General features: G+C 63.8%; 2 protein-coding genes across 2 annotated transcripts in view; both read left to right on the top strand.

Moving 5' to 3' along the window:
* LOC129734331 (ETS translocation variant 3-like protein) overlaps nt 1–614 on the top strand; it is a 5131-nt gene extending 4517 nt beyond the window's left edge. Inside the window, exon 5 of the mRNA XM_055697217.1 lies at nt 418–614. Within this exon, the coding sequence (XP_055553192.1) occupies nt 418–614 (197 nt within the window). The remainder of the gene's footprint in view (nt 1–417) is intronic.
* ARHGEF11 (Rho guanine nucleotide exchange factor 11) lies at nt 607–26455 on the top strand. Its single transcript, XM_055697216.1, is given in 55 exon segments — nt 607–879; nt 7360–7395; nt 8521–8612; nt 9120–9218; nt 10541–10590; nt 10690–10747; nt 11298–11476; nt 11597–11668; nt 11826–11945; nt 12144–12198; nt 12271–12347; nt 12797–12955; nt 13126–13194; nt 13467–13542; nt 13545–13567; nt 13943–14041; nt 14627–14669; nt 15143–15180; nt 15182–15240; nt 15319–15349; nt 15351–15442; nt 15747–15770; nt 16207–16324; nt 16326–16352; nt 16589–16685; nt 17216–17245; nt 17657–17783; nt 17905–18084; nt 18516–18563; nt 19070–19151; nt 19153–19258; nt 19367–19513; nt 19991–20070; nt 20560–20685; nt 20783–20900; nt 21354–21532; nt 21627–21702; nt 21954–22121; nt 22250–22337; nt 22859–22883; nt 22885–22914; nt 22916–22962; nt 23236–23319; nt 23423–23460; nt 23550–23627; nt 23725–23897; nt 23899–24001; nt 25223–25269; nt 25271–25316; nt 25758–25969; nt 26121–26141; nt 26143–26160; nt 26162–26251; nt 26253–26310; nt 26412–26455. Coding segments are annotated over 55 exon segments (4494 nt in total). The 5' UTR covers nt 607–847.

Genomic DNA, 26455 nt, shown 5'->3' with positions numbered 1-26455 from the left:
TGGGTTCCCCTCCCCCCTGCCATCCCCATGGGTGCCCCACGTCCTCCTATGGGTCCCCCACACCCAGGTCTCCTCCTGTGTCCCCCCACCCGCGTCCCCCTGGGGGCCCATCCCCCCCCCCCCCCCCCAGTGTCCCTATGGGTCCCCCACACCCAGGTCTCCTGTGTCCCCCACCCGCATCCCCCGGTGGGTGTCTCAGTGGGTGCCCCCTCCCCATCCATGGGTGTCCCCCCCCACTGTCCCTATGGGTCCCCCACACCCAGGTCTCCTCCTGTGTCCCCCCACCAGGGTCTCGCCTTGGGTCCCCCTCCCCCCCGCCATCCCCATGGGTGCCCCACGTCCCCCTGTGGGTCCCCCCACCCGTGTCTCCCCATGGGTGCTGTGTGTCCCCCCGCTGTCCCTACGGGTCCCATATAGCCAGGTCTCCTGTGTCCCCCTCCCCACGTCCCCCGGTGGGTCTTCCCGTGGGCGCCCCCCCCCCCTCCTGTGCCCCCCCCCGCTGGCTCCCCCCGCCGGTCCCCGACCCCCCTCCCCCCGCCCGCTCGCCGCCGGCGCTGCCCCCTCGGCGGCGGCTGCGGGGGCCGGGCGAGCCCGGGGATTGGGAGCGGGCGTAGGCCTCTCCCTCGGCCCGGCCCCCAGCGCCGCCGGGCGGGTCGGGGCTGGCGGGGGGCGCCGCGCCGCCGCCGAGCCGAGCCGGGCCGGGCTCAGCGCCGGAGCCGGGGGGTCGGGCCGGGCCCCGCCGCCGCCGAGGCCCCGAGGCCGCCGCCGGGCAGCGGGGATGGTGGCGGCCGGAGCGGGGCGGCGGCTGCCGGCGCCCTGACCGCCGAGGGGCCGCGGGCGAGGCACCATGAGCGTGCGGCCTCCGCAGGCCCTCGACAGGTAGGTGGGGGGGGGGGCCGGGGGGCCGGCAGCCCGGCGGGGGGGGGCTCAACCCGGCGGGGAGACACCCACCCCCCCCCAGCCTCGCCCCGCCGGCAGCCGGGGGGTCCCCGCTGGAAAAAAACGGCGTTTTGGGGCCAAACTCTGCGTTTTGGGGAGGGGGGGCAGAGCCAGGCCGCGGCCCCCGGGGGGGGGGTGTGTGTCTCAGCCCTCTTGGGCCCCCCATCCCGCCGGGATGCTCACACCCGGCTTTTGCCCCCCCCCCCTTAAAACCCACCCCAGCCCACCCCAAAACCATCCTCAGCCGAGGGGGGGGACGTGGCTGAAATCAGAAATGGGGAAACACCCGGTTTCACTCCTGCCCTGTTAAATACCCTTCCCCGGGCGCAGCTGGGGGGGGGGTTGCCCCCAAATACCTCGATTTTTAACCTGAATTTCTTCAGGTGGGCTTTTAGGGGTTGGGGGCGCGCCGCTGTGGTGTGTTATCCTTGCCAGGGCTCGGTTCCTCACAGGTAATTAAGCTAATTAAACCCGATGTATTCGCCTTCTGCCCCCAAGACTGGGGGGGGGGGGGGGCAAGCGGCTGGTGAGGGTCCTGCTTGTGGCCCCCCCTCCCTGGCTGCAGACAGCGGGGGTCCCAGGTGGGCAGCGCTGCCGGCATCTTCCCTGCTCCCAGCGTCGGATGATGGGGGTCCACATGTGTTGGGGGGGCTGGAAACAGGCTCCTCGGTGGCCCCTGCGGGACCCCTCGGCATCCAGCTCTGGGGTGCAAGCAGACCAGCGTGGGCAAGCAGGATGCGAGCTGATGGAGTAAGTCCCAGGAAAAAAAAACAAACAAAAAAACCCCAAACCCCGACACTTGCTTTTGGGGTGACTTGAGGGTTGGAGGCGGATTGCGGCTGCCCTGCCTCAGGGCGAGGAGCTTCCCCGTGTCCCTGGCCCAGCGGGGCTCGTGGGCTGGGACCCCCTGTCCAGCCAGAGGGATGCGACAGCATCTGTTCCACGTGGATCTTGCCCCTTTGTGCTGCCAGCATGTGGCTTTCTGCCGAAAACGAGGTTTTCTTTCCGCTCCCCCCCCGTACCCCAGAAGGAGCCGACTCAGGGCGTTGGGGGTGGCTGCGATGCTACAACTACTGGAGACATCCCTGGCCGACAGCGTTGAAGATGCTCAACATGGGCTCCCGGCACGTGCTGCTGCGCCGAAAGCTGGTTTGGTGTGTTTGTCGGCAGGACGGGCGGCGTATTTCCACCTCCTCCGCCAACGAGCCCTTTGAGGGGCTTTCTCCTGGTTTGGGGTGAAGAACATGTGTGCGAGGCAGGAGCTGGGGTGGAGCCCAAACCCACCCCACCACGCTTTCCCTCTGTGGAACTCTTCCTTAGCCGGAGAACCCGGCCACCGGGCCAGCAAGGAGGCTTTGCCTCTTCGCAGTCAGCCCCTCCGGAGCAGAAATGAAGGAGCTGCTGAATTTTGTGTCCATCCCGTGCGGGGAAGTGGCAGGACCAGGTCCCGGCGGCGTGTGGGAGCGGGGACGTGCCCTGTGAGCCTCGCTGCCCGACTTGCCACCTCGGGGAGCTGCGGGGCGGCATTGCCAGGCTTCAGGCTTCTCTCTGCTCTTTAAATAGCCACGGTCTCCTCCGCTTTTTAAGGTCAGGCGCCTGAAGTGCCCTGGCCCAGCCAGGAGTCACTCGTTGCTGGATGGCACGGCTCTTCAGTGACAAAAATGACTTGGAAACGGCTTAATGTGGGGACTTTCCTCCCCAAAACACCCCAGCAGCCCCTCTCCTCCTGCCACCACCAAGCAAAGCTTCTGCCCACTGGTCCCCGCAGCCCATCGATGGCCAGGCAGGCCCCGCAGCGAGTAGGCAGGTTCCCAGGAGAGGCAGACCAGTGCAAACCAGTATAGATCTTCCTCCTCCGGTGACAGGAGATGCAGGGGGCGTCGTGCATCACCAGCAAGCCCCATCCAGGAGCAGGGACGTGACTTGTTCGGGGGTTTAGTCGCTGCTCTCTAACCACTTCTGTTGCTACGGTTTTAATCGTAGAAGGAGCCCACGGGGAGGCTGGAGGAAAACATTTCAAGAGTGGCCATTCCTGAGCTGCACTGGTGGAAAGAGGTGTGATCTTCCCCACTGCGGGCTGTGCGGCTTTGGTTTAGGAGGAAGGTTGGGGAGCAAACATCCCTTTGGGGTAGGTTATTCCATATCTCACTCGATGCTACGGATCTCGCACCCCAAAAGCACCCTCAGTGCCGGACAAACCAGATCTGCCAGTCTGTTTTCCAGGCACCGTTAATGATTACACTGCCCAGCACCCGGGAGAGCTTGAGAGCGATTTGGAGCTGCTCACGGTCCTTGCCCGTCTTGCTGCGTGCTCCAGCAGTGTTCCCAGAAAAGCTGGGCCCCGCGCTGCGTGTGAACCGCCTCTTCCTTGGTGGGGAATTCAGATCCCGGCGCTGCTTTCCCTGCTGGACTCCCGCCCCACTCCTGTGCCCTGGTTCGTGGCTCTTAACATTTATGTAGCCAAGTGCGTGCACAAAGTGCTTTGCAAACATTGTCTAATTAAGATGTAAATACTTGCTCACCCCTTCCATGGCTCCCGCAGCCCCTCCGTGCTCTTCCTGAGCTCTTGCTGGTCTTTGCCAGGCCGAGTGCTCTGGTCTCGGTCCCTTTTTGGGGTCTAATCCTGCTCTGGAGCTCCCACCGCCGCCTGCAGGAGCGGAGCTGGGGTTGTTTAGGGTCTCCCGTCACTGGCTGCCCCCTTGTAGAGGCTGACAGGGCTGTTTTGGGAGAGAGCGGTGCAGGGGGATCCCGGCCCAGCGAGCCGGGCAGGCATCGCAACTGCAAAACCCGACAAATTTTGCGTAACCGACTGGCTGCCGAAATCACAGCTGTCCCCGCGCTCAGCCTCCGTTCCTCCCCGTGGGGAATTGGCATTGCAAAAATTTGCAGCACACAGACAATTAGAAATGTGGGGAATGGAGTCTGCTGCGCCATTAAACAACCAGGGCTGCTGCGTTCGTCGTGTTAATTTATCTTTTTTCCCCCCATTTAATTGAAAGTCTTAGTTTAAACAAAGCTTTTGCAGAATCCCCTGTCTGCTACAACAAAGTTGCTGGAGGAATCCGGGGATTTAAATTCAGTTTGCTGTGGCGCGTACATGGGACTTTGCATCTGATTTGCAAAATGAAATTTGCTACCAGCTGCCTCCTGAGGGCTGAGGCTTTGCTTTCCTCCCGTGGAAAAAAAATAATAATAACGTATAGAAGCAGAGGGAGAGAGAGGAGGGAAAAGCTTTGCTGCATAAACCCCAGATGGATCCGGGATGACTCCAGCCTCGTGGATTTGCGGGCGGACGGGCAGCAGCTGCAGGGTGGCTTGGCAGTCGCACGTAGCCTGCGTGCCACGGGGACGCGCCGGATCCCGGCTCTGCTGCCGGGAAGGAGCTGGGTCACAGCTCACAAACACACCGGGGACGGAGGCACCGGGCTCTTCATCCAACACCGGCCAAACGTCCCTGGCGGGCTGCTCTGCCGCGCTTCGAGCGGGCTCTGACGTGCTTTGCCAGCCGGGAGTCGGAAACCTGTTGTGCGCTCAGAAGATGAGAAGAAAACCAGATCTCCTCGGGGACAGGGGGTGTCGTTGCGAGCTGCGTCTGCAGGCAGCCAACAATGTTGGGAAATATTTCTTTTTCCCCCCTTCCCTCTTTCTTTCATTTGCTAGCAACACCCTAGCAAGGTTTAAATCTGCCTCGCCATGCAAACTTAGAGGCAGACGCGTAATTACAAGCTTCCCCAATGCGTCATCGTGCAGCAGTCGATGGGTCGGCCACGGAGCGGGAGCAGCGGGTAGCTTGGAGCCCCAACCCTCCGTCCCCGGCAGCTGTCCTCAGCAGAGAAGCGGGAAGCGTTCCCAAGGGATGCGGAGGGACATCCCCGGGAGATGCGCATCCTCGGCAGGGCCGGCCAGCTTTCCGCTGCAAGGCTGGAGCTGCTCCAGCGAGAGGAGCGTCGGGGCTGGACACAGCGTTTTCCCTCGGAGGGAGGGGGAAGGGGAGGAAGCTGAATCATTTTTATGTACTTTTTTTTTTTTTTTTAAGCTGAAATTCCTTCCTTCCTTCCTGTCCCCAGAATACCAGTATGTGAAACTGTCTGTGGGGCTGTGGCCCGGGAGAGCGGCCAGCGGCAGGGTTTGGCACGAGAGATGTCGGGTAATCCTGGTGCTACCAGCAGCGCAGACCGTAGCATCGGGCAGCGGTGGAAGCAGTGACTCAGTCGCAAGAGGCATCCCACCAAGACACTGCTTTCCCTTTCCAAGCTGTGGCTTGGTTGTTTTTTTTATTCCCCCCCCCCCTTTTTTTCCATATATATTTCTATTTTTTTTGTAACTTTTCCTGCTGATGGGCCGACACTGGCCCCACCTGCCTCCTCACTCACTTCAAAAGGCAGCAGGTTTCCAGGCATGCCGGTGCGGGCACCGGCTGTTCACAAAATGTTTTCTCTTCCCCGGAGCTGGGATAGCAGGGAGCAGCCGTTTGGAGACCTGGGAGGAAAAAAAAAAAATAAGGCTCCCGGTCTCGGAGAGAGCGTTTTGCAAAGCTTCAGCTGGAGGCTGACCTGCTTTGAGGATTTGATCCTGTTCCTCTCTTAATCTTTTAATTGTGGCGTTTGCTCTGCGTGGGCTCCCGAGGTGGCAGTGCTTGTGTCGTGCTTTGCTCTTTAACGGGTTTTCCTCCTTGTTTTTCTTTTTTTTTTTTTTTTTTTTAACTTGGCTGTGCCCACCACCACCTGGGTCTTTCGCTGGGATGCCCTGCCCTCGCTCCCTGCCATCCTGCCCTCTCTCATCCTGCCCCCGTTGCAGAGCGTCTGGCTCCCCTTGCGTGTTGGTGAAAAGCAAATCGCCGTGATTTAACCACCAAGTAGCCAAAACTGGGGAAAATAACCTGGGAGCAGAAACCTCTGGAGGGTGCTGCATAGGATGTGGCTGCAGGTGCCAGTCTGGAGACTGGCGGCGGTGCTGGGGTGGGGTGAGTCAAGGACTCGTTGCAGGATTGAGGCATCATGCAAGTGCTCTGGTGGTACAATTTTTAGGAAAACCGGAGGGCTGGTCTTTGGGGACACCGAAAGGAGCTTCACCGGCTGGAAACAGGCGCCGGGGTCAGGTCTCTGTCGAGCTGGCAGCGTTTGGTTTAATATGGCATGTTTGGGCTCTCTGTAAGTCAATTAGGAAGGAGCTTATGCAAAGCCGAATTAAACTACTCTTTTAGACGGCAATAAGCCAGCGCTGGCCTGGCTCCTTCGAGCAGGATGGAAACAGGCTCCTGCCACGGGTGCAGGGTCAGCATCGCCCTGGGGGGGACTGGTGTCAGACTGGGGGCTCCTGGTGGGGCTGGGGGCTCAGCTGCGCGTGGTCCTGGCACTGTCAGGCACCGGGGAGCTTCCCCTAACGAAGAAGCTTAATGAGCGTCCCACTGTGCGGCAGCACCTTAAGTCCTGGCATCCGGGGCGATGCGGAAAGAGGAGCCGATCCTTCCTTGGCCTGGATAAGTGGCAGGTCTGAGCTGCCCCGAGCACCCTCCGCCTGGCTGCTGGGTAATCCCACGGGTTTAATCCTGCACCTACCCTTCGAGCGGTGAAGGTGCCCGGCCCCGTCTTGGGTTGCCTCTGAAATGGGAGGGACTGGTCCTACCCCTGCCCCCAGCTCCTGGGGAAGCCCTTGGGGGTGCTTTGGCCGTGCATCCCCTTCCACAACCCCCCTCCTGCGCTGGAGCCGTGCTCCTTCGCACCGTGGTCCTGGTTTATCCCCGACTTCAACGAGCCAGGGTTGTAATCGAGTGAATTAGAGGCTGTGGCATAGCGGTTGTACGGGTCAGGTCTGGATGAAGATGGTCCAGGCAACGAGGAGTTCCCGAATCGGCTACGGCAGCGAAGCCGTTGGGTTTACGCTGCTGTGGGCTCCGGCTTTACATCCCCGTGGGGTGGTTTGGGGGCGGGGGACACCCTCTCGCTTGGCCCCCACAAAGGGCTGAGAGTCTCACCCGGCTTCATGGTGAGAATTTTTTATATTTTAGGCAGGCGGGGGCTTGCCGGGGGGGGGATGCTTGCCCAGGAGACCCCCCTGCCGTGCTTCCCCCCGCCTGCCTCCGGGCAGGTCCCTAAGGGACGATGCCAGGGGCGATGCTGGGGTTGATGCGTCCAGAGGAGGGTGTGAAGCCAGGAGGATGATTTGCACCAGTGAAGGCAAACCCTGCCCCAGGCCCGGTGGGTGCTGCGCAGCCGTGCCGGGCTCAGGGAGGTATTTTGGGGTCCCGCCGCCCTCCCCCCAGGTTGGAAGCGTGCTGTCGCTGCGCCACATGTCACACCTCTGCCTCTTGATTTCTTTGTCCCCTCTTTCCCCCATCCCTCCCCACACCGCTGTCCTCTGGGTGTCCCTTGTGCCACCTCTCACCGCCACCACCCCTGTCTCTGTCTTCCCCCCCGGCAGCCGACCGGGCAGCAGGAGGCAGCCTCACCTGCCCAGGTAAGCGGGGTGGGGGGACGGGGCTGCCTGTGCTCTCATCCTGCACCCTCGCTTCATCGCAGCCTTCAGGGTGTAAGGCAGGGACCGGCTGCTCTTCCCGCGGGAGCACCTTCATTTTCCCACTCTTCCCGTTGCTTTTTGACCCCCCACCAGCCGTGCCCCGGCAGGGGAGAGCTGTGCCTGGTTTGCTTGGAAGGAGGAGAAACAGGACAGCGGAGCCAGGCTTTCATCCCTGGGATGGCGTGGGGTCACGGAGACACAGGAGAGGGCAGGCAGCAATCCGGAGCCCTCGTTTTGTGCCTGGAGTCGGGTTTGGAGGCAGAACCAGGCCCCCAAGGATGGGGGAAAGGCTGGGGGTGGCTCTGCCGTGCTGTTCCCTCTGGCTCGTGGGTCTGGGGCGCACACAGCAAGCCTGCTGGCGCGGCCTGGTTCCAGCAGGGCAGGCAGGGATGGCTTTCCCCCAGCCTTGACTTCTCCAGACCGCCGTTGGCTGGAGAATAAACGCCAAGGCTAAAAGGAGCCGTGCAGGCAAGCCCCCCGTTGTGGTCGCAGTCCCCGCAGCGCGGCGGCGAGGGGGTGTGCTGTGCCCCCCTGATGCGCAGAGAGCCCCAGCCCACGTGCCCATCCAGCACCCTAAGCCTTGCCGCGGGGCTGGCGAGGCTCGGCAAGAGGGCAGGACCGGCAAGTCACTGTCCCGTGTCTGTCCGTCTGTCCCTCCCACCCCTCCTTTGCTGCTTCGTGTCTCTTCTGCCATCAGCCCCATCGCAGACCTGCCGCCGAGCTCTGTCCCGTCAGCGCTGCATGATGCGTCTGGCCCCTCGCCTGCTGCCTCCGCTGCTCACCCCGCTCACCACGGGCAGCCCCCGCTGCTCCTCCCTGCCAGCAAACGCGAGAGCTGGGGGTCCTGGCCCCCCAAGCGGGGTCTCTGCTGGGGCTCACCCTGGTGAAGGGAGGTTTGGGGACAGGCAGCTGGAGGAGCGGCAGCACTCGCCCATGCTTGCTGCCATCGCCTTCCAGCTCCGTGCGTTTGTTTTTCCCAAGCCCAAGAAGGAGCTGCGGCCGGAGGATGGCTCCGTCCAGCCGTCCCCTTCCCTGACCTCTCCTCCTCCTCCTCCTCCTCCGCAGGTTAAGCAGCCTGTCTTCCCTGGGTGATTCGTCTTCAGAGCGGAGGTCCCCCGGGCACCACCGCCAGCCCTCCGACTCCTCCGAAACCACAGGTAGGGTTGCCTGCCCCCCCCCCCCCCCCCCCCCCTTGCACTGGAGGCCCCGCATTTAGCGCCCTGTCCCCACGGGGAGCTGGGTGGCACATCACCACCTGCCCCAGTCCTTGCAGCACCCTTGGGGACACAGCTCCTGCGCCCCTCCCAAAGTCACCCAGCCCAGGCTGCACGTGCCGGGGGAGGGCAGGACCCTTCCTCGGCTGCCCGGTGGGGCTAGGGATGATGCTCCAGCTGCCCGCAGACAGGGGCTCTCCCCACCCTGCCCGTGCTTGCCGGAGCACCCCATTTTCAGGAGAAGGGGTCCAAGGAGGGACGTCACGCGAAGGGTTTGTAGGGTGAGGAGGCATTAGCCATGCCTTGGGGTCTGGCAGTGGGGTGGCTGGTTCTCGGGAGATCCGGCAGGAGCCGCAGCCCCTGAAACTGGGGGTGGTGGGGTGTCCCCACAAGCCAAGCCTGTGCCCCAGGCTCGGAGCCTCACTGGTTCTCCCTCCTCTCCCTCCCCAGGTCTGGTCCAGCGCTGCGTCATAATCCAGAAGGACCAGCATGGCTTTGGCTTCACCGTCAGCGGGGACCGTGTCGTCCTGGTGCAGTCGGTGCGGCCAGGTGAGAGGGGCCGGTGCTGGCAGCAGGCAGGGCAAGAGCAGGAGGGGCAGGAGCCTCAAGGCTCCCCTCGCTCACTCAAAGCCACATCCCTTGGGAGAAAACTTGGGAGAAAGGGATTTTCCTTCCTAAGCTGGCTTGAGGGCTCATGACGGCATCAGCTGGGATAGGCAGGACGCGATTGCTGCGGGGAAGGAAGGAGGTTTTGGGGGGAGCTCCCCAAAACAGCTGCGCTCTCCCCACTCCTTGTACGACAACCCGGGGAGCTGCTGCTGGTGGGGGGGGCGGGATTCCCTTTGGGAGCACTGGGTAAACAGGGATTCAGCAGCTCGCTGCTCTTGGCGCTGTGCTGCGGGAGACGCTGCCGGTTTTGCTGTATAATGACTTTGCGGGGTGGCAGGGCTTGGAGCAGCAATTTAAATAGACAATGAGCTGCTTATTTTACAGCGGATGTTCCCACCTCCTCCCCCTTCCCCCCCTCTAGCCCGAAAGCCAGGAAAAATGAGAATATAGGAAAGGGAAAATGCTGCGAGTTTCAAGGGCAGGTTAAGGCTGGAGTGCCTCGCTCCCGCAACTGGATCTGCCTGGGGAGCCCCCCCACATCAGCCCGGTTACCCCACAGCAGGCTGGGGGGGCAGGGCCGAGCTCCCCAGGTGCAGGACAGCCTGGAGTCCTGTCCCCCCTCTCCCTGCTCACTTCATTTGCCAATAACGAGATCATTAAAGCCGAAAGAATCTGAACAATCCGGCGTACTTTCCATTCTCGGAGCTCGCTGCCGTGTCTCAGGCCCTTGGCTTGGAGTTGAACCTAATGGAAACATTTTCCTCTTGGTTTTGGCTTTAGGAAAAGTGATTTTTTCATGTATTCCAACCTCGGCAGCTTTGTGAAAGAGCAGGCGGGGGGAGAGGAGACAGAGCAGTGCTGCTCTTCCTGGGCCCCGCTCCTGCCTTTGGGTCCAGGCACGTGGTGGCTCTCTAGATGTGTCGGAGCCAGCCCGGATGGTGGGATAACAGGTTGGGGCCCCCTCTTGCATCCCAAGACAGATGGAAAGGGCTGGGTTCCGGCTGGGTGAGCAGAGGAGGGCTTGTCTGGATCAACCGTGAGCTGGATGTGTGCTGGCTGCCGTGCGTGAAGCACCCGAGGCCCGGCCACCAGCCTTCTCCCGCAGTAACTGGGTGCCCGGTGGTCCCCGTGCCCCCACCCTGGCAGGGTGAATGGCACAGAACATGCCAGGCTGCCGTGGGGCCGGTGGGAGCGGAGTCCCTGGCTCTGCCTGCTGCCCCCCCTGTCCCTCCTGATGCCTGTCTCTCCTCCCTGTGTCACAGGAGGGGCGGCCATGAGAGCCGGCGTGCAGGAGGGGGACCGGATAGTCAAGGTGAGCGTCCCCAGCTGTCACCCCCGCTGCTTCTCCGCGTGGGGCTTCCCGCCCCGCTCCCTGCCACCAGCCTTGCTGACCCCCTTTCTCCTCTCCCAGGTGAACGGCACGATGGTGACCAACAGCTCTCACCTCGAAGTGGTGAAGTTAATCAAGTGTGAGTATGGCCAGGGAGCTGTGGTGGCTCCTTCTCATCCCAGGTGACCAGCAGCCCTGGTCTCCACTGGCCAGCTGCTCTGCCTGGCTGCCCCACTCCGTCCTGCTTAGGCTGCTGCTGTGGGTGAAATGGGAGGAGGCGCTGAGGTTGAGGATATTGGTGGCAGCTGGCCGCTACCTCCTGCACCCATGATGAGACCTTCTGCCCCGTAGCAGGGTCCTAAAAAGACAAATCAGTCTTTCCCTCTTCAGTCACGAGCCTTGCAGCGTGGCGAGGGGCACCGCGTTCCTCCCCAGCGTGGGAGGCCACGGGATCCCACCAAAGGGCAGCGCTTGATTCTTGGGGAAACGGGGAGAAAAACCTGTCTCGGTCCTTCCGTGAGCGTTTGCAGGGGGGGCCAGGCTGGCACCCGCCACGGCAGAGGTGGCCTCGCTGCTTGCAGGGACAAGGACATGCCCACCCTGATGCTGTGATGCCCGTCGGACGTTTGAGGTCGAGAGAGTGAATAACAGAAGGTCTTTCTCATTCTCCCACTGCCCAATTTTTCCAGCTGGTGCCTACGTCGCTCTGACCCTCCTGGGCTCTCCCCCTCCTTCGGTGGGGCTCTCCAATTCTCAGCAAGACATGAGCGTGGCAGGGGCTCCCCGCGTCACCCCCGCCTGTCCCCCACCGCCTCCTCCCCCGCCGCTCCCCCCGCCGCAGCGCATCACCGACCCCAAGCCCCTGCAGGTAGCAAACAGCGCGGTGCCCCCCCACCCCCCGCCAAGCCCTCCACGCTGCCACCCGGCGTGGGGGGGCGGGAGGAAGGCAAAGCTCAGCCTGTCCCTTTGCATCCATCTGAAACTGCAGGACCCTGAAGTCCAGAAGCACGCGACACAGATTCTCCGGAACATGCTGCGGCAGGAGGAGGCAGAGTTACAGGTGCGACGGCGACACGGCTCTTGCAGCACACTGTCACCTGCGTGTGCTGCAGCCCGCTGCCCACCGAACCTGCTCAGCCCCGTTGCCTCGTGGGCGGTGGGATGGGGCTTATGGGGTTGGGGTCAAGGTGAGCATCCCCTCTCCTCTCTCCACCCAGCGCTTCTACGAGGTGTACAGCCGCAACCCTGCCACTGCGGTGGAGGAGCAGATCGAGGGAGCACGCCGGCGGGTCAGCCAGCTGCAGCTCAAAATCCTCCAGGAGACTGGTGGCTCCATGGTATGTGAAATTAGTGGGGTTATACCCGGTTCAGGGGTGCTGCCGTCCCGCCAGCTCCCTCTGAGCCTGGCTGGAGCCTGGGGAGACCCTCCCAAGGCGGTGGGCACAGTGATGGAGACGTGCCTCGTTTCCAAAACCTGCTGAGCCGGTGCCTGGCTGTCCCCACGTGCCGGTCCAACACTCCTCCTTGCGTTGCAGGATTCGGGGCAGCTGTGCAGTGACTCCAGCTTGGCCGGTTTCAGGATGATGGAAGGTGGGTTGTGCTGGTGGCTGGGACCGTCCCCATCTCCTGAACGTGGCAGGTCAATCTCTTGTCTGCTCCCAGGACGCCTCTCCCTGGACTCGCAGGACGGTGACAGTGGGTTGGAGTCCGGGACGGAGCGGTTCCCCTCCGTGAGTGAGGTGAGAGCGGGGTTACTGCGGCCGTGGGGAGCCCACCCCAACTTCTGCTGGGCCCTGGGAATGGTGATGAAGCAGTCTGTGCATCCTTGGGGGTCAGGGACCTGCCTTTGCAACCCCAATATTTGTTTGCCCTCTGAACGAACGGAATTCCTTCTCATGCCGGCTTAGCTCTGAATTTCTTGGGCTGGTAGCGCTTAGCCTGGTGTGTCTGCCCCCAAAATGAAGGGGACCCTGGAGTTTTCTGGCTTTTCTGATGGTCCCCGAGGGGTTTTGTGGTTTCCAAGTTCCCTGGGCCTGTCTCCCTTTACGGTCTCTGACCTGGGAACCGCTCTCAGGGTGGCCCCAAGTGGCGCCGCTGGGTGGGTGAGCGACGGTGGCATCTCCCGGTGCGGAGCCTGGCCGTCCCCACAGCCTGCGTCCCCTGACGCCCGCGCTGCCATCCCCAGCAGATCTCCCTGAACCGCAATTCCGTCCTCTCCGACCACGGCCTGGACAGCCCACGGACCTCGCCGGTCATCACCGCCCGCCTCTTCCAGCACCATCGCCGGCAGGGCTCCGACACCCCCGGCACCCCTTCTGCCGAGCAGGTGGGCTGCGGCTGGGGGAGGGTCCCGCTGCAGGGCCAGGGCGTCTGAGGGGTGCTGGACCCGATCAGACGTGCTGCAAGCCTCCCTGGGGAGCGGGTGGGGGGGTGCTGCAGGGAGGAGGAGGGTGTCCCCCCCAAAGCCGGGGTGCCTGGCTCCTGAACTGTGTCCCCCCTCTCCCTGGCAGGGGTTAGACCCGGACAGGGCGACCCCTCATTATCGGGCCGGAGGAGGATTGTGACCTGGGATATTTCAACAACGAGGTAACGGTGTCCAAAGTATTCTCGGCTTTTGTCCCCTTCCCGCCTGGGTCCCTTTGTGGTCCCTGGCACCTGGTGGCATTTAGGCGTCATCCCAGGGGACATCCAGGGATGGGGCTGGTCCAGCAGAGGGAAGTGCCCGGCTGGGATGAGGAAAGGAGCACGGGAGCTGGGGATTTATCCGGGTGCTGAGCTGTGGGATGGGCCTAATCCGGAGGAGTTAATTCCTTTCCATCCTATCTGTCTCTTTCTCCTCTGGTCCCTTCTCTGCGCAGTGCGACTCCCTCTTCCAGGACTTGGGCAAGCTGAAATCCCGGCCGGCGCATCTGGGGGTCTTCTTGCGTTACATCTTCTCCAGGCAGATCCCAGCCCCCTGGTAAGGGACCTGCCGGTGTCACCGACGCAGGGGGTGGCATGCAGCTGGGCTGGCATATTTGGCACCCTCCTCTCGCCCGTTGGCTGAGCCGCTGGGCAGAGCTCTGTGTCACCCCTGCTGCAGGGGCTGCCAGCCTGCGGTTCCCCCAGCTGTGTGTACACGAGAGGGAAACGCAGCGTAGGGTTACACTTCCTCCCCTTCCTCCCCTTCCTCCCCTTCCTCCCCTTCCTCCCAGGCGTGGCACGGTGGGGGTGCTGCCCTCCCCAGACCCCAGGGAACGTGTTTCACGGACGCTGCTTCCCTGAGCCTTTCACCTTCCCACTTCGAAACCTTCCTCCTCCTTCGCTGCCCACCTCTGCTCTCCCCTCCTTGCAGCTCTTCTACTTATGCACGGACGTTTGCCAGCAGACGACAGCCAAGGATTCCCGGGTCTTGGGGAAGGACATCTGGAACATCTTCTTGGATAGGAACGCGGTAAGGGCAGGATTTGGCTGTGAGCCTGCACAAGAGTCCTTGTCCCTGCAGGGGACCAGCTGGAAAGCCAGCTTTACCTGTCACCTCCCTTGCCTGGGGATGCTTTTTAAATGGTGTTTTTGCCACTGACCTTGCTTTGCTGCTGCTGGTTCCTCTGCATCGGTGCAAGCGGTTGCATAAGGTGCGTAACCACATGTTGCACAACTGCGGCTGCCCTGGTGCCTGGAAGCTGGGTGCAGGCAGGAGAGGAGGGTCCCGGCAGCGAGGACGGGGCTCCAGGCACTCCCGGAGCTCCAGGCACTCCCGTTAGGGCTCCTTTGGAGGGAGTGGGCTCCCGTGGTGCTGCTCCAGAGGGGGTTGTGCGCTGGGGGCTGGGCGCTTGCTGTGTGAGATTCCCAGCTCTCGCCCCTTTGGCTGCAGAAATTGCCACCCGGGCGATGGTGCAGGAGCGCAGGGCACGCTCTCCACGCTGGCTTGAGCGGGGTTGTGGCGTGCGTGCCGTATCTCCAGCCCCTTCCAGCCCCACTCGCTGCACGGGGAAAGCGACCCAGCGCTGAGCCACTCTTCTCTGCCTTCCCTCCCCAGCCTCTCCGAGTGAAGGTGTCTGAGCAGCTCCTGGCAGAGATCGGTGAGTGAGGGGCTGCCGCGTGGGGTGCCGCAGCTGGGGGTCTGCCCTAACACCCGTGGTCTGCGCCACTGGCACCTTCGCCCTGGACGAAGGCTGTTTGTTAGGGTGCCAAATCGGCATCCCAAAGGAATTCTGCAGGACTCTGCCTCTTGCTCTCTTAGGGAGGGTGCGCTGAGGTTTGGGACTGGGGTTCCTGAGCATTCCCCCCAGCTCGGCCCCCGGTGGTCCTGGGGGATTTATCGTGGGCAGGTGTCTCAGCCTGGGTGTGCAGAATGGGAGACAGGTTGTCCCAGCCCGGAAACCAACTGGGAAGGACGCTGTGCTCTGGCAGGGGGAGGCCAGCAGAGAGGCTCTGCGGGCTCCCCGCCTGCCCTGCTCTGCCCAAGGCCCTGAGGCTGCCAGCAGATCCCTTGTGCCCTTCCCTGCACGCTGAGCCTTGGTTGGTGACACCGATTCTCCTCTCCTATCCTCAGAGACTCGCCTGCGGAATGGGGACGATGTCCGAGCCGCCCCTCTTTGAAGCTCAGGAGATGGTGATGCCCGAGATACAGGAGCAGATCCAGGACTACAGGTAACGGCTGCCTGGGTGCCCCGCAGAGCTCGGTGGGCTCCTGCCCGTGCGGGTGGCCCTGACCCTTGTCCTCCGCAGAACAAAGCGCACCATGGGCCTGGGGAGCCTGGTACGGGGAGAACGACCTCTTGGACCTGGATGGGGACCCCCAGAAGGAGCGGCAAGTGGCCGAGAAGCAGCTGGCCCAGTTGGGCGACATACTGTGAGTGCCGGGCTGCTGTGGGGGCTCCCTGCCCTGCACGTGGGGGAGCGCCTTGGCTTGGATCTGGGGCGAGAACGTGGGGAAGGGGATGGGACACGGGCTTAGCGTTGCTCCTGGGTCCGACTTGATGCACGCATTTGCCATCGGAGGTGGCAAGGATAGTTTGGAGCAGGCGCTGGGTGCAGTGTGGGCAGGGGGCATGGCGGGGTGGAGGGGCTGGGTGCCGCCAGCGCCCTGCCTGGGGGCTGGGTAGAGGAGCCTGTTTCAAACAAGCTCTTTGATCTCTCCCCGTCTCTCTCTCCAGGTCGAAATACGAAGAGGACAGGAGGTGAGTGGCCCCCAGGGCACGGCAGGAGCACGTCCAGATGTGACTGCCTTACAGCTGTTAGCTGAGGAGGCAAAAGGAATCGCAGGAGCATCCCCTCCCCGTGCCGGCCTCTGGCACCCTCTCCCCCATGCCAGGGGTATCCCTGGTGGGCTCTCAGGCTGTGCCTGGGGAAGGGTGAACGCTTCCCTGGGGGTCCTGGTGTGCCAGCCGCAGCCCCCTGCCAGCCTGTGCCACCCCAGCTCGCCCCCTTCAACTGCTTCTTGCCTTTCCTGCCTTCTCACTCCCCCTGCATCCCAACCCGGGCATCCTCTCCTGCCTGGGGAGGGAAGGACCCTCTCTCCCCGCAGAGCCCTGCGGGACGTCCCAGCCTCCCCCCTGGCCTGCGGTGCCCTGTCCTGGTGTCGGATCTGCAGCCTCACGCTCTCCTCTCTTCCAGCTCCCCCATGGCTTTTGCCCTCAGCACGTATATGAACCACACAGGCATCCGCAGCCGGGAGCCCCGGGTGGCCGGCACCAGCGAGAAGGCTCCGTCCCTCCCGGACAGGGACAAGTGGGCTGCCCTTCTTCCCCAAGACCAAGAAGGTGGGTGGCTCTGGCTGTTGGATCTTCCGAGGCAACCTGAGGAGGGGTTCTCCGGAGATCCCCATCCCCCCCCCCCAGTGCCTTGGGGAGGTGCTTAAGCTGGATCCCAGCCCCATCCCTTTCCCGACAGCTCATGCCGCAGCATTCAGCCAGTGCAGCAAAGGCTGGGGACCCCCCCGGGGCTCGCGGTGGGTGGCATGTCTTTTTATCGTTGCTCCTCTCGGGTGTCCCCACAGAGCAGCAGCACGAAGAAGGAAAAGGATGCCATTGAAGACAAGAAGCGCAACCCCATCCTCAAGTACATCGGGAAGCCCAAAATCTCCTCCCAGAGCAGTGAGTATGGGGGACCTGCTGGGCTGCTGTACCCCCCAGCCTCCCTGCTGCCTGCAGGGGAGCCGCGGCCGTCGGGGTGCCTGGTGGCTGTCGGGTGGCCTTTGGCACCCGTGGGACTCCTCTTCACCTGGCTGTAGGCATTTCTCGTCAGCCACCCTCTGCGCTCCTCCAGCCGCTCGTTGGAAACCTGTTGTCTCAGCCGCCCCTGCTCCCACGTGGCTTTGAGGGGAGCGGGAAGGGAGCAGAGCCGAGCTCTGCCCCCCCCGAGATTTATCTTCCGTACCCCGTCCTGCAGGCTTACGGGCTGCTGGCTGTGCCTTAAAAGTGCCGCAGCTCCTGGGGGGGCTGAGGTGGCGGAGAGCAAGTGTGCGCACATACATGTGTGTGTGTACACGTGTGTGTGCCTGTGTTCCTCTTCCTCCCCTTCTGCTTTGAGTTCTCATGTCGTTAGCTCACACGTTCCCTCTTTGCCTCCTTCGTTGCCGAAATGCAGGATTGATTTGACATCTCATTTTTGTTTTTCCTTTCAGCATTTCATGTCCCTTTGTCCCCTGTTGAAGGTAAAAGGCCTCTTCTTTCATTTGCCATTCACCTCATGTGCTTTGTTTTATTTTGTGTGTCCCCCCTGAGCTACTCCAGTGTTGTCACACCAGGTGTCGGGGTGGGCTCGGATGGGTGCCATGGGGTCCGGGAGGAGGGCTGCCCACAGCAGCCAAACCATTCCCACCCAGTGCTCGAGCATCCCGGGCGCCTTCTCAGTGCATCACCCCGAGGAAGCTGGCAGCCAGCCTCGGGGAATGCCCCTGGATGAGCGAGCGCGATGCTGCCAGCGCCTTAGCCGAGCTGGATGCTGCTCTGCTGGGCAGATGGCCGAGGCCGTGGTGCCACGGGGTGGGCGGCAGCACCAGCATCTGCCCAGCCGTGCCCAGCCCTGTCTCACCGGGGTTGCTTCCTTGCTTTCCCCCTGACAGTCAAACCCGGCAATGTGAGGAACATCATCCAGCACTTTGAGAACAACCAGCATTACGAGAGCCAGGAGCCTGGCACCCAGCGGCTCTCCACCGGCAGCTTCCCTGAGGATCTGCTGGAGTCAGACGGGTAGGGCAGGGGGAGGTGGCGGGGGCAGCCTGCGCTCTCAGGGTTTTGTTCTATCACAGGGACATCCATCCCTGCTCATCCCACCAGGCTCAGCCTGTTCTTGCCTTTGTCTCCCCTACAGTTCCCGTGCTGAGGTCAAGCTGGGCCGCTCGGAGAGCTTGAAAGGCCGGGAGGAGATGAAGAAATCCCGGAAAGCAGAAAACGTGCCTCGCTCCCGGAGCGATGTGGACATGGATGCCGCAGCCGAGGCCACGAGACTTCACCAGTCAGCATCATCTTCTGCTTCCAGTCTGTCCACGAGGTGGGAGGTGCTGTCCGAGCCCCGAGCAGGGAGGACCGGGGGTCCCCTGGGTGTGTTTGGCTTCAAAGGGCAGCTGGGACAGCCGGGGGTCTGGAGGCTGAACGCCTTGGGTTGAGACACTCTCCTGGGAAAGCTCTTGCTAAGCCTGTGGGTCAAGGCTGAGCCCCAGGCACGCAGGGCAGGGTGGTCCCGGCCTCGCAGTGCCTGCAGAGCCTCCTGGCCGGCGTTTCCCAGGGGGAAAACCGAGAATTGGGCTTTTAATTCCCATTTAACTCCCATTTGTGCCCTGAACCTCACAGCCGGTAGCACCGGTGCCACGGCTGGAGGGGCTTAGAGAAATGCTGCTGGGTGCTGCCCCGTGGGGTGCAGCGATGGGGGGGAAGGGGGCCAGCACGTCAGGACACGAGGGTGACTCTCCTGTCCTTCCTCAGGTCGCTGGAAAATCCCACCCCCCCGTACACGCCGAAGATGGGACGCAGGTGAGTGGCCCAGCCTCGCTCTCTGCCCTCTCTACCGCGCCGCCCCGAGCCAGCCCGGGGCCCGGGGGCCAGTTTGCCTTCAGAGCAGGAGGGTCACTGTAGGGGGCGTGCAGGGGCTGTGCCCCCGCTTTTGGGGGGGTCAGAGGGGCTCCGTCTGCACCTTCCTAGCTTTTCCCTCCCCGTCAGCCAGCCTTGACAGAGCACAAGGGGAGGCGATGCCCCGGGAGGGAGTCCCCTGTTAGCTCTCCATCCTCCTGGGGCGAGGGGGCACCTCTGTTCCCTTGTGTCTCACGCAGGAGCTTAAAGGAACCTATATAGATGTCTGCTGGGGGACCTAGGCTTTTAGCTCAAGAGTCAGAGGCTTGTACTTCTTGTGCTGAAGGCCCCGGGTTTCAAGCCGAAATAGGGCCCAGGTAGATATTGGCTGTACTGGGAGCGCTGCGGGGTGGGCTGGCTGGCTGCGGGTGGCTGCAGAGTACTCCCACCGCCACCTTTCACCCTCCCAGGAGCATCGAGTCGCCCAACCTGGGTTTCGGCGTGGATCCCTTCCTGCCTCACCTCCTGGAGGACGAGCAGGGCCAGCTCTCCCGACCTGGAGCCCGAGCTGGACTCCCAGAACTGGCAGCACACGGTCAGCCGGGAGCTGGTGGCCAACCTACCGCAGAAGGAGATTGACCGGCAAGAGGTGATCAACGGTAAGAAGCAGGGGGCTTCCCAGGACGCGAGGGACCCCCCCAGCAGCGTCCCCCCCGGCACCTCAAGGCTCCCCCGGGCGTTTCTCCACCCCTGTGCCTTTTGCACAGAGCTCTTTGCCACCGAAGGGTCTCACCTCCGCATCCTCCGAGTCCTTGACCTCCTCTTCTACCAGCGGATGAAGAAGGAGAGCCTGCTGTCCCGGGAAGAGCTGGCGCTCCTCTTCCCCAACCTCCCTGACCTGATAGAAATCCACAGTAAGGCCTCATCCCGCTCGGATCCTGCTCCTCCCTGGAAATACCCCCCTGCAGTGGGAGCAGAGGGTGGCCCGCGGCTACCCCGGGCTCCTGCGTGGTCACACACCGCTCAGACCAGCCCCGCTGAGGGCATCGTACCATCTTGCCGCTCCCGTTTCTTCTTCCCCTCTCCCGGGAACAATCCAAAACCTGATTTTTTTTCCGGGCTTTTCCAGCGCCTGTGTCTGGGATGCCTGGTCTGTACCAGCCCCTGGTGTAGCACACTTGCAGGACACGCCTTCAGTGTCACGCTCCTTGACATGCTGCACCCGTGACAGCAGCAATCGAAGCCCACGTGGCTCTCAGCCCCCTCCCCGCACCTGCACCCGTGCCCAGCAGGGACCCTGCCAGCTTGGTGGGTGCTCCCACGAGTGATGTGGGTGGCCCCGGTGCCTCATTGACGTGAGTCCCTGTCTTGTCTCTCACATCCTCGTTCAGATTCTCTCTCCGAATCCATGAAGAAGCTCCGGGAAGAAGGACCAATCATCAAAGAAATTGGGGATCTCATGCTGTCTCGGGTAAGGGGGGGGACAGGGGTGGTAGAGCCCCCATGGACATCTTCTTGTCCTCCAGCGTGGAGGGCTTGACATCTTGCAGGGGAGGTGGAGGTGACCCCACTGTCACTCTGGCTGTGGCTGCGCTCAAGAGCAGACGAGCTGGACCATGGCTGGTCCGATGCTGGTCACCCCCGTTTCTGTGTGACCCCTGTTTCTCAGCGACCGGTGGGAGAAAGCTGGGGGGCACAGCTTTTGCGTCCCAGTTGCAAAATGAAACCTGGGGGCGGGGGAGGGGGCTTAGAAAATCCGTGAAATATTAGGGATGGGAACAGGATTTCCCTCAGCGAAGGATGCTCCGGGGTACCGGCAGCATCTGGGTGGGGGAGCGGGGGCTGCTGGCTCGCAGCAGATGGGAGAAACGAGCTCGGGGAGATGTGGGGGGGTCAGGGCCAAGCCTGGGGGTGCCTGAGCCCACTTCTCCCCTGCACACACACACACACACACCCCCAGTTCGACGGCCTGGCCAAAGAGGAAATCCAGCAGGTGGCTGCTGACTTCTGCTCTTACCAATCCATTGCCCTGGAGCTGATCAAAACCAAGCAGCGCAAGGAGAGCCGTTTCCAGATCTTCATGCAGGTTTGTCCCTCCCCTGGGCAGTTCCTCGTCCCGGGGCTCCCCTGGCTTCCCCCTGATCCCACCTCGGGGCTTTCCACACCTCTTCCCTCTGCCCTAGGAAGCAGAAAGCAACCCCCAGTGCCGGCGCCTGCAGCTCAAGGACTTGATCATCTCCGAAATGCAGCGTCTGACCAAGTACCCGCTGCTGCTGGAGAACATCATCAAGCACACCGAGGGTAAGGGGCTGGGGGGGACACCGAGGGGGGGCTTGTCCCCAGGGCTGCTTGGCTGCCTGCTCCCACCTCCAGCGCGTCCTTCCCTTCTGCCGTGGGGCTGCTGCCTTTCTGTGGCCAGCCAGAGCCAGATCCCAGGGTTGGAATGGGGGGTTGGGGGGATGTGCTGCCTTTCTAGCAGAAAGCTGGACCAGGGGGGTCTCCTGCCTTTCTGTGGCCAGCCAGAGCCAGATCCCAGGGTCGGGGGGGGGGGGATGTGCTGCCTTTCCAGCAGAAAGCTGTGCCGGGGGGGTCGCGGGGTGGGGGACATCTCCCTCTCGTCGGCAGGGAGCCCTGGGCTGGTGGCGTTTTGTGCCCAGGATGCGGCTGGGAACCTGGGGCGGTGAGACGGGGACGACCCCATCTCCTGTGGGTTCTGCTGCTGGCTGACCCGCTGTCCCCTCCCCACGGTCCCAGCGGGCACCTCGGAGCACGAGAAGCTGTGCCGAGCCCGGGACCAGTGCCGGGACATCCTCAAGTACGTGAACGAGGCGGTGAAGCGAGCGGAGAACCGACACCGGCTGGAAGGCTACCAGAAACGCCTGGATGCCACCTCGCTGGAGAGGACCAGCAACCCGCTGGCTGCTGAGTTCAAGGTCAGCTCCTGGGCACCAGCCGGGGGAAGGGGGGGCAGCGGGGGTCTGCCCGGCCCCCCAGCCCACGCTCACCACTGCCCTCGGCTCCCTGCAGAGCCTGGACCTCACCTCCCGGCGCATGATCCACGAAGGGCCACTCACCTGGCGCATCAGCAAGGACAAGACTGTGGGTACGGACCTTCCCCACCACCCGGTACTGGGAGCGCTGGGAGACGACCCCCCCCTCCCCTGCATCCACAGCATCCCCCAGGACATGGGCACGATACCTCCAGCCCCAGCAGCGTTACGGGGACCCTCTTAGCCCCCCTTTGCCACATCTGCAGGGCCATCGTCCCTCCTGGCAGCCAGGAGGGAGGTTCCACCTGGCTTGCGAGCGCATCCCTGGCTGAGCCTCGGCTCTCTGTCCCCTGTCCCACCCCAGACCTGCACGTGCTGCTCCTGGAGGACCTCTTGGTGCTGCTGCAGAAGCAGGACGAGAAACTGGTGCTCAAGTGTCACAGCAAGACGGCGCTGGGCTCTTCGGACAACAAACAGACCTTCAGCCCCGTCCTCAAGCTCAACTCGGTGCTCATCCGCTCCGTTGCCACAGGTAGGGACAAGGACCAGGGGAGAAGCCGCGTCCTCCTGTGACCCCGCTGGGGACAGCCGTTGTCAGCGGGTTGTCTTGAAGCCCTTGCCGTGCTCCTCTTCCTCATGGCTCTGGGCCACCCCGTGCAGATAAACGAGCCCTCTTCATCATCTGCACCTCGGAGCTGGGACCCCAGATCTACGAGCTGGTGGCACTGACGTCCTCGGAGAAAAACACGTAAGGGTGGCGGGGGCTGAAGCCATGGGGAGGGGGAGGGGTGGGGTGACCCCCCTGCGAGGGGGGGGTGCAGCAGGCAGCTGAGCTGCCACAGTCCAAGGATTTCTTAAACCAAGCAGCGTTATTTTCTGTCTTTCAAAAAATAGATACTAGAAAAGCCTGGTAGCCTGTTGGCTGCCAAAATTCCCGGGAGGAAAAAAAAGCCTTTCCCAGGGGGACCCCAGCCCGGCGCCTGCCCCCCCCGCAAACCTTTGTGGGCACGGGAGAGGAGGGGGTCTTTGGGGGGGTCACCCAGCACGGCGGGTCCTTCCCCAGGGGGGTCTTTTGGGGGGCAGAAGAGCCGGGTGCTGGCACTTACCGTGTGCTCTGTAGGTGCGAAGGGTGGTGACAGCGGGGTGGGGGGCATCATCGCCGCGCTCCCGAATGGGGGACCGGGGGGGGGTCTGACAGGTCCTGGGCAGGTCCTGGCAGGGCAGGGGGTTATCTGGGGGGGGGCAGCTGATGAGCTCTGGGCCCCGCAGGTGGATGGAGGTGCTGGAAGAGGCGGGTGCAGAGTGCCACGAGGAACGCCACCTTCCCCCCCCAAGCGCCGGACACCGGAGCCCACCCGTGTGGCACCCCCCGGGTGAGCAACCCAGCTCTTGCTGGGAGCTGGGATCCTATCCCAGTGCTGTACTGGTGGGCGCTGGGGGGCTGAGGCCAGCGGGTCGCTGATCTTTCCAGAGGGCGGTTGAGGTTGGTGACAGGGTCCTCCCTGCTCGCTGGGGACCTGGGGGGGGGCGGGGGGGCTGGCCGGGGGCACCACCTGGCACTTTGGGGGGGGTGTCTTTGGGGGTCGGTGCTGCCCGGGAGCCCCTGGCTCCAGCCTCTTCCCTAAGGAATGTTCTCCATCCCGCAGGCTGGTGTTACAGGATCCCGACGTCTCCCCGCTCCTGTCCCAGGGCGCCAGCTCTGCGGCGGAGGCAGAGGGATTGCCCCCCAGGTGAGCCCCCCGCCCCCTGCCCCTCTTTTGGGGGACGGAATGTGGGTCTGAACCAGCTCCCCTTCTCCCCACAGCGGATAATCCCAGCGCCCCTCCTGGGAAGGGAAGAGCCGCCGGCGCTGCTGGAGGAGCCGGTGGGCAGCGAGGTGGAGGAAGGGGAGGAAGAGCTGCCCGCAGCCCCCCTGCCCGCGGGGGTCGACGGGGAGGTGACCGACCCCCTCCCAGCTGAGCGGCCGGGACCCCCCCACGCGCCTGCCGCTGCCGGGGGGTCGGCACGGAGGGGCTGGCCGAGGCGGCGCTGGAGGATGGTGAGTGTCACTGGGGGGCTCCAGGGGGGAAGACCCCCGCTCTGCCACGGGGAGCTGAACCCCCAAACCCGCCTTTTCCCTCCACGCCCCATCCCAGTGGAGAACCTGCGGCTCTTGATCCTACGGAGGCTCCTGCCCTGCCGGGACGCGGAGCCCGAGGATGACCTGACGCCCACGCCCTCGGTCATCGGGGGTCCCGGCCAGGCCTGGGATTCGGTGCTCTCCAGCCAGGATTCGGCCTCCCAGGAGGTGCTGGCGGACCCCCCCCGCCCCCCCCGAGGACATGAAGCCCCCCCCAAGCCAGGAAGGTGTGGATGAGACTGAGACGGGTCCGACTGCCGAGGAGCCGAGCAGCTACAAAGTCGTCCGAAAAGGTATTGGGGTGGGTGACAGCGGGGGGCGGGCGCCCAGCACCCCTCTCCTGTCCCCAACCTGCCCCTCGCTGGGATTTGGGGTCTCCCTCCCTGCCTGCCTGCGCAAGCTTTGTGGGATTGGGGCAGGGGGCTTCCACGGGGGGGGCGAGGGGTGTGGGGGAAGCCCCCTCTCTCCTATGTGCGCCCCAGTGAGGGGGGGGCTCTGGCGGGTGCTGGTGGTGGGTGCTGCTGGGTGCTGGGTGCTGCTGGGTGGTGATATTGGGGTGCTGGTGGAGGGTGCTGCTGGGTGCTGGGATGCTGGTGCTGATATTGGGGTGCTGGTGGAGGGTGCTGGTGCTGGGTGGTGCTCGGTGCCAATATTGGGGTGCTGGTGGAGGGTGCTGATGGGTGCTGGGGTGCTGCTGGGTGCTGGTGAAGGGTGTTGATTTGTGCTGATATTGGGGTGCTGATGTCTGCTGGTGCTGGGATGCTGCTGGCTGCTGATACTGGGGTGCTGGTGCTGGGTGCTGCTGGGTGCTGATATTGGGGTGCTGATAGCGGGTGCTGGTGGTGGGTGCTGGTGCTGGGTGATGATATTGGGGTGCTGCTGGTGGATGCTGCTGGGTGCTGCTGGCTGCTGAAACTGGGGTGCTGGTGCTGGGATGCTGCTGGCTGCTGGAATGCTGCTGGCTGCTGAAACTGGGATGCTGGTGCTGGGTGCTGGGTGCTGCTGGCTGCCGATACTGGGGTGCCGGTGCTGGGGTGCTGCTGGGTGCTAATGGCTGCTGAAACTGGGGTGCTGCTGCTGGGTGCTGCTGGCTGCCGATACTGGGGTGCTGGTGCTGGGATGCTGCTGGGTGCTGCTGGCTGCTGATACTGGGATGCTGGTGCTGGGATGCTGCTGGGTGCTGGGATGCTGATTTCTGCCGATACTGGGATGCTGGTGCTGGGATGCTGCTGGCTGCTGGGATGCTGCTGGCTGCTGAAACTGGGATGCTGGTGCTGGGTTGCTGCTGGGTGCTGCTGGCTGCCGATACTGGGATGCTGGTGCTGGGCTGCTGCTGGTGCTGGGCTGCTGCTGGGTGCTGCTGGCTGCCGATACTGGGGATGCTGGTGCTGGGCTGCTGCTGGTGCTGGGCTGCTGCTGGCTGCCGATACTGGTGTGTGCCGGTGCTGGGTGCCGGTGGCGGGGCCTGCTCACCCCTTCCCTCTCCCTCCCCCCTCTCTTTTCGGGGTGCACAGCCCAGGTGGAGGGTGCTAAGGAGGCCACGCCCTCGCCAGGCAGCAGCCCAATCAGAAACTGAGCTGCAGGAAGGAGGCGGAGCTAATGTAGATGGTAAAGAGCCCCCCCCATCCCCTCCCCAGAGCCGCAGGGTGTCCCAGTGTCCCCAGTAGGGCCAGGGTCCCGTTTCCCAGCAAAGGGGGTGCTCTTGTGTCCCTCCAGGGGCACCGTGTCCCCTAAGGGGACGTGTGTCCCTGCCGGGGGGGCGGTGTCACTTGGGGGGACCTGTCCTTGTTGGGGGGGGACGGGACACACAGAGACCTGTCCCCATGGCCAAGGTCACCCAGTGCCACCGCAGCCCCCACCGTGACCCAGAGGCAGCTGGAAACGGCTGGATCCTGACATGAAGGGGCACAACCTGCTGCCCCCTACATGGGGGGGGGGGAGCAAGACCTCAGGCAGACACCCCCCCCCCCTCCCCTCCCCGCCCCGGGGGCCACCAACACCCAGCCGAGCAGGTCCCGGCTCCGTTCACGCCGCTCGTCCCCTCTCCAGGCAACTACTTCTACGTCAGCATGCCCACGGGACCCCCCCCCCAGCCAGACCCCGTGCCCCCCTCCAGCCCCCCGCGGGGGCTCCCCGCAGGAGGCACCCCCCCCCGTCCCAGCCCTGCCGAGGGGTCCCCGGACCCCCCAGCTCCCCTCTGCGACGTGGACCTCATCTTCCGCACCATCGAGCAGCTGACGCTGAAGCTCAACAGGCTGAAGGTGAGCCCCCCGCCCCCCCCCGCCCCCCGAATACTGGGGAAAGCCGGGGGCGGCGGGGGGTGGGGGTCCCAGCAGGGGGGCACGGGCCTGGACCCCAAAGCTGTGCCCACCCCTCTGACCTGGCCCCCCTTTCTCCCGGGCAACCCCCCAGGCTGTGGAAACAGCCCACCGGGGACCTGCTGCGGTCCCTGGGGGCGCAGCTCCTCAGCCGATGCCACCCCGCTGGGGGGCTCAGCCCCGGAGATGGACGGGTGGTCCCAGCGGCCCCCCAGCCCTGACAGTTGACAGCCCCTTGTCCCGCGCCCTCCGGAGCCTGCAGGGCCCTGCCACCAACGCCCCAGGTAAGACCCACCCCCAGGCAGCGCTTCCCCTGCCCCCCCCCCCAATCCCTTTGCCCCCCTGTCCCCCTCACCCCTTTCTCCCCATCTCTTCCAGGCTCCAGAGCCCCCCCTCGCCGAGGACCCCGCTCGCAACACCGGCCTTTAG

Source organism: Falco cherrug, chromosome 19, assembly GCF_023634085.1.
Source record: "Falco cherrug isolate bFalChe1 chromosome 19, bFalChe1.pri, whole genome shotgun sequence".
Lineage (NCBI taxonomy): Eukaryota > Metazoa > Chordata > Aves > Falconiformes > Falconidae > Falco > Falco cherrug.
Note: the sequence above shows the minus strand (reverse complement) of the source record. Positions and strands in the feature narration are given on the sequence as shown.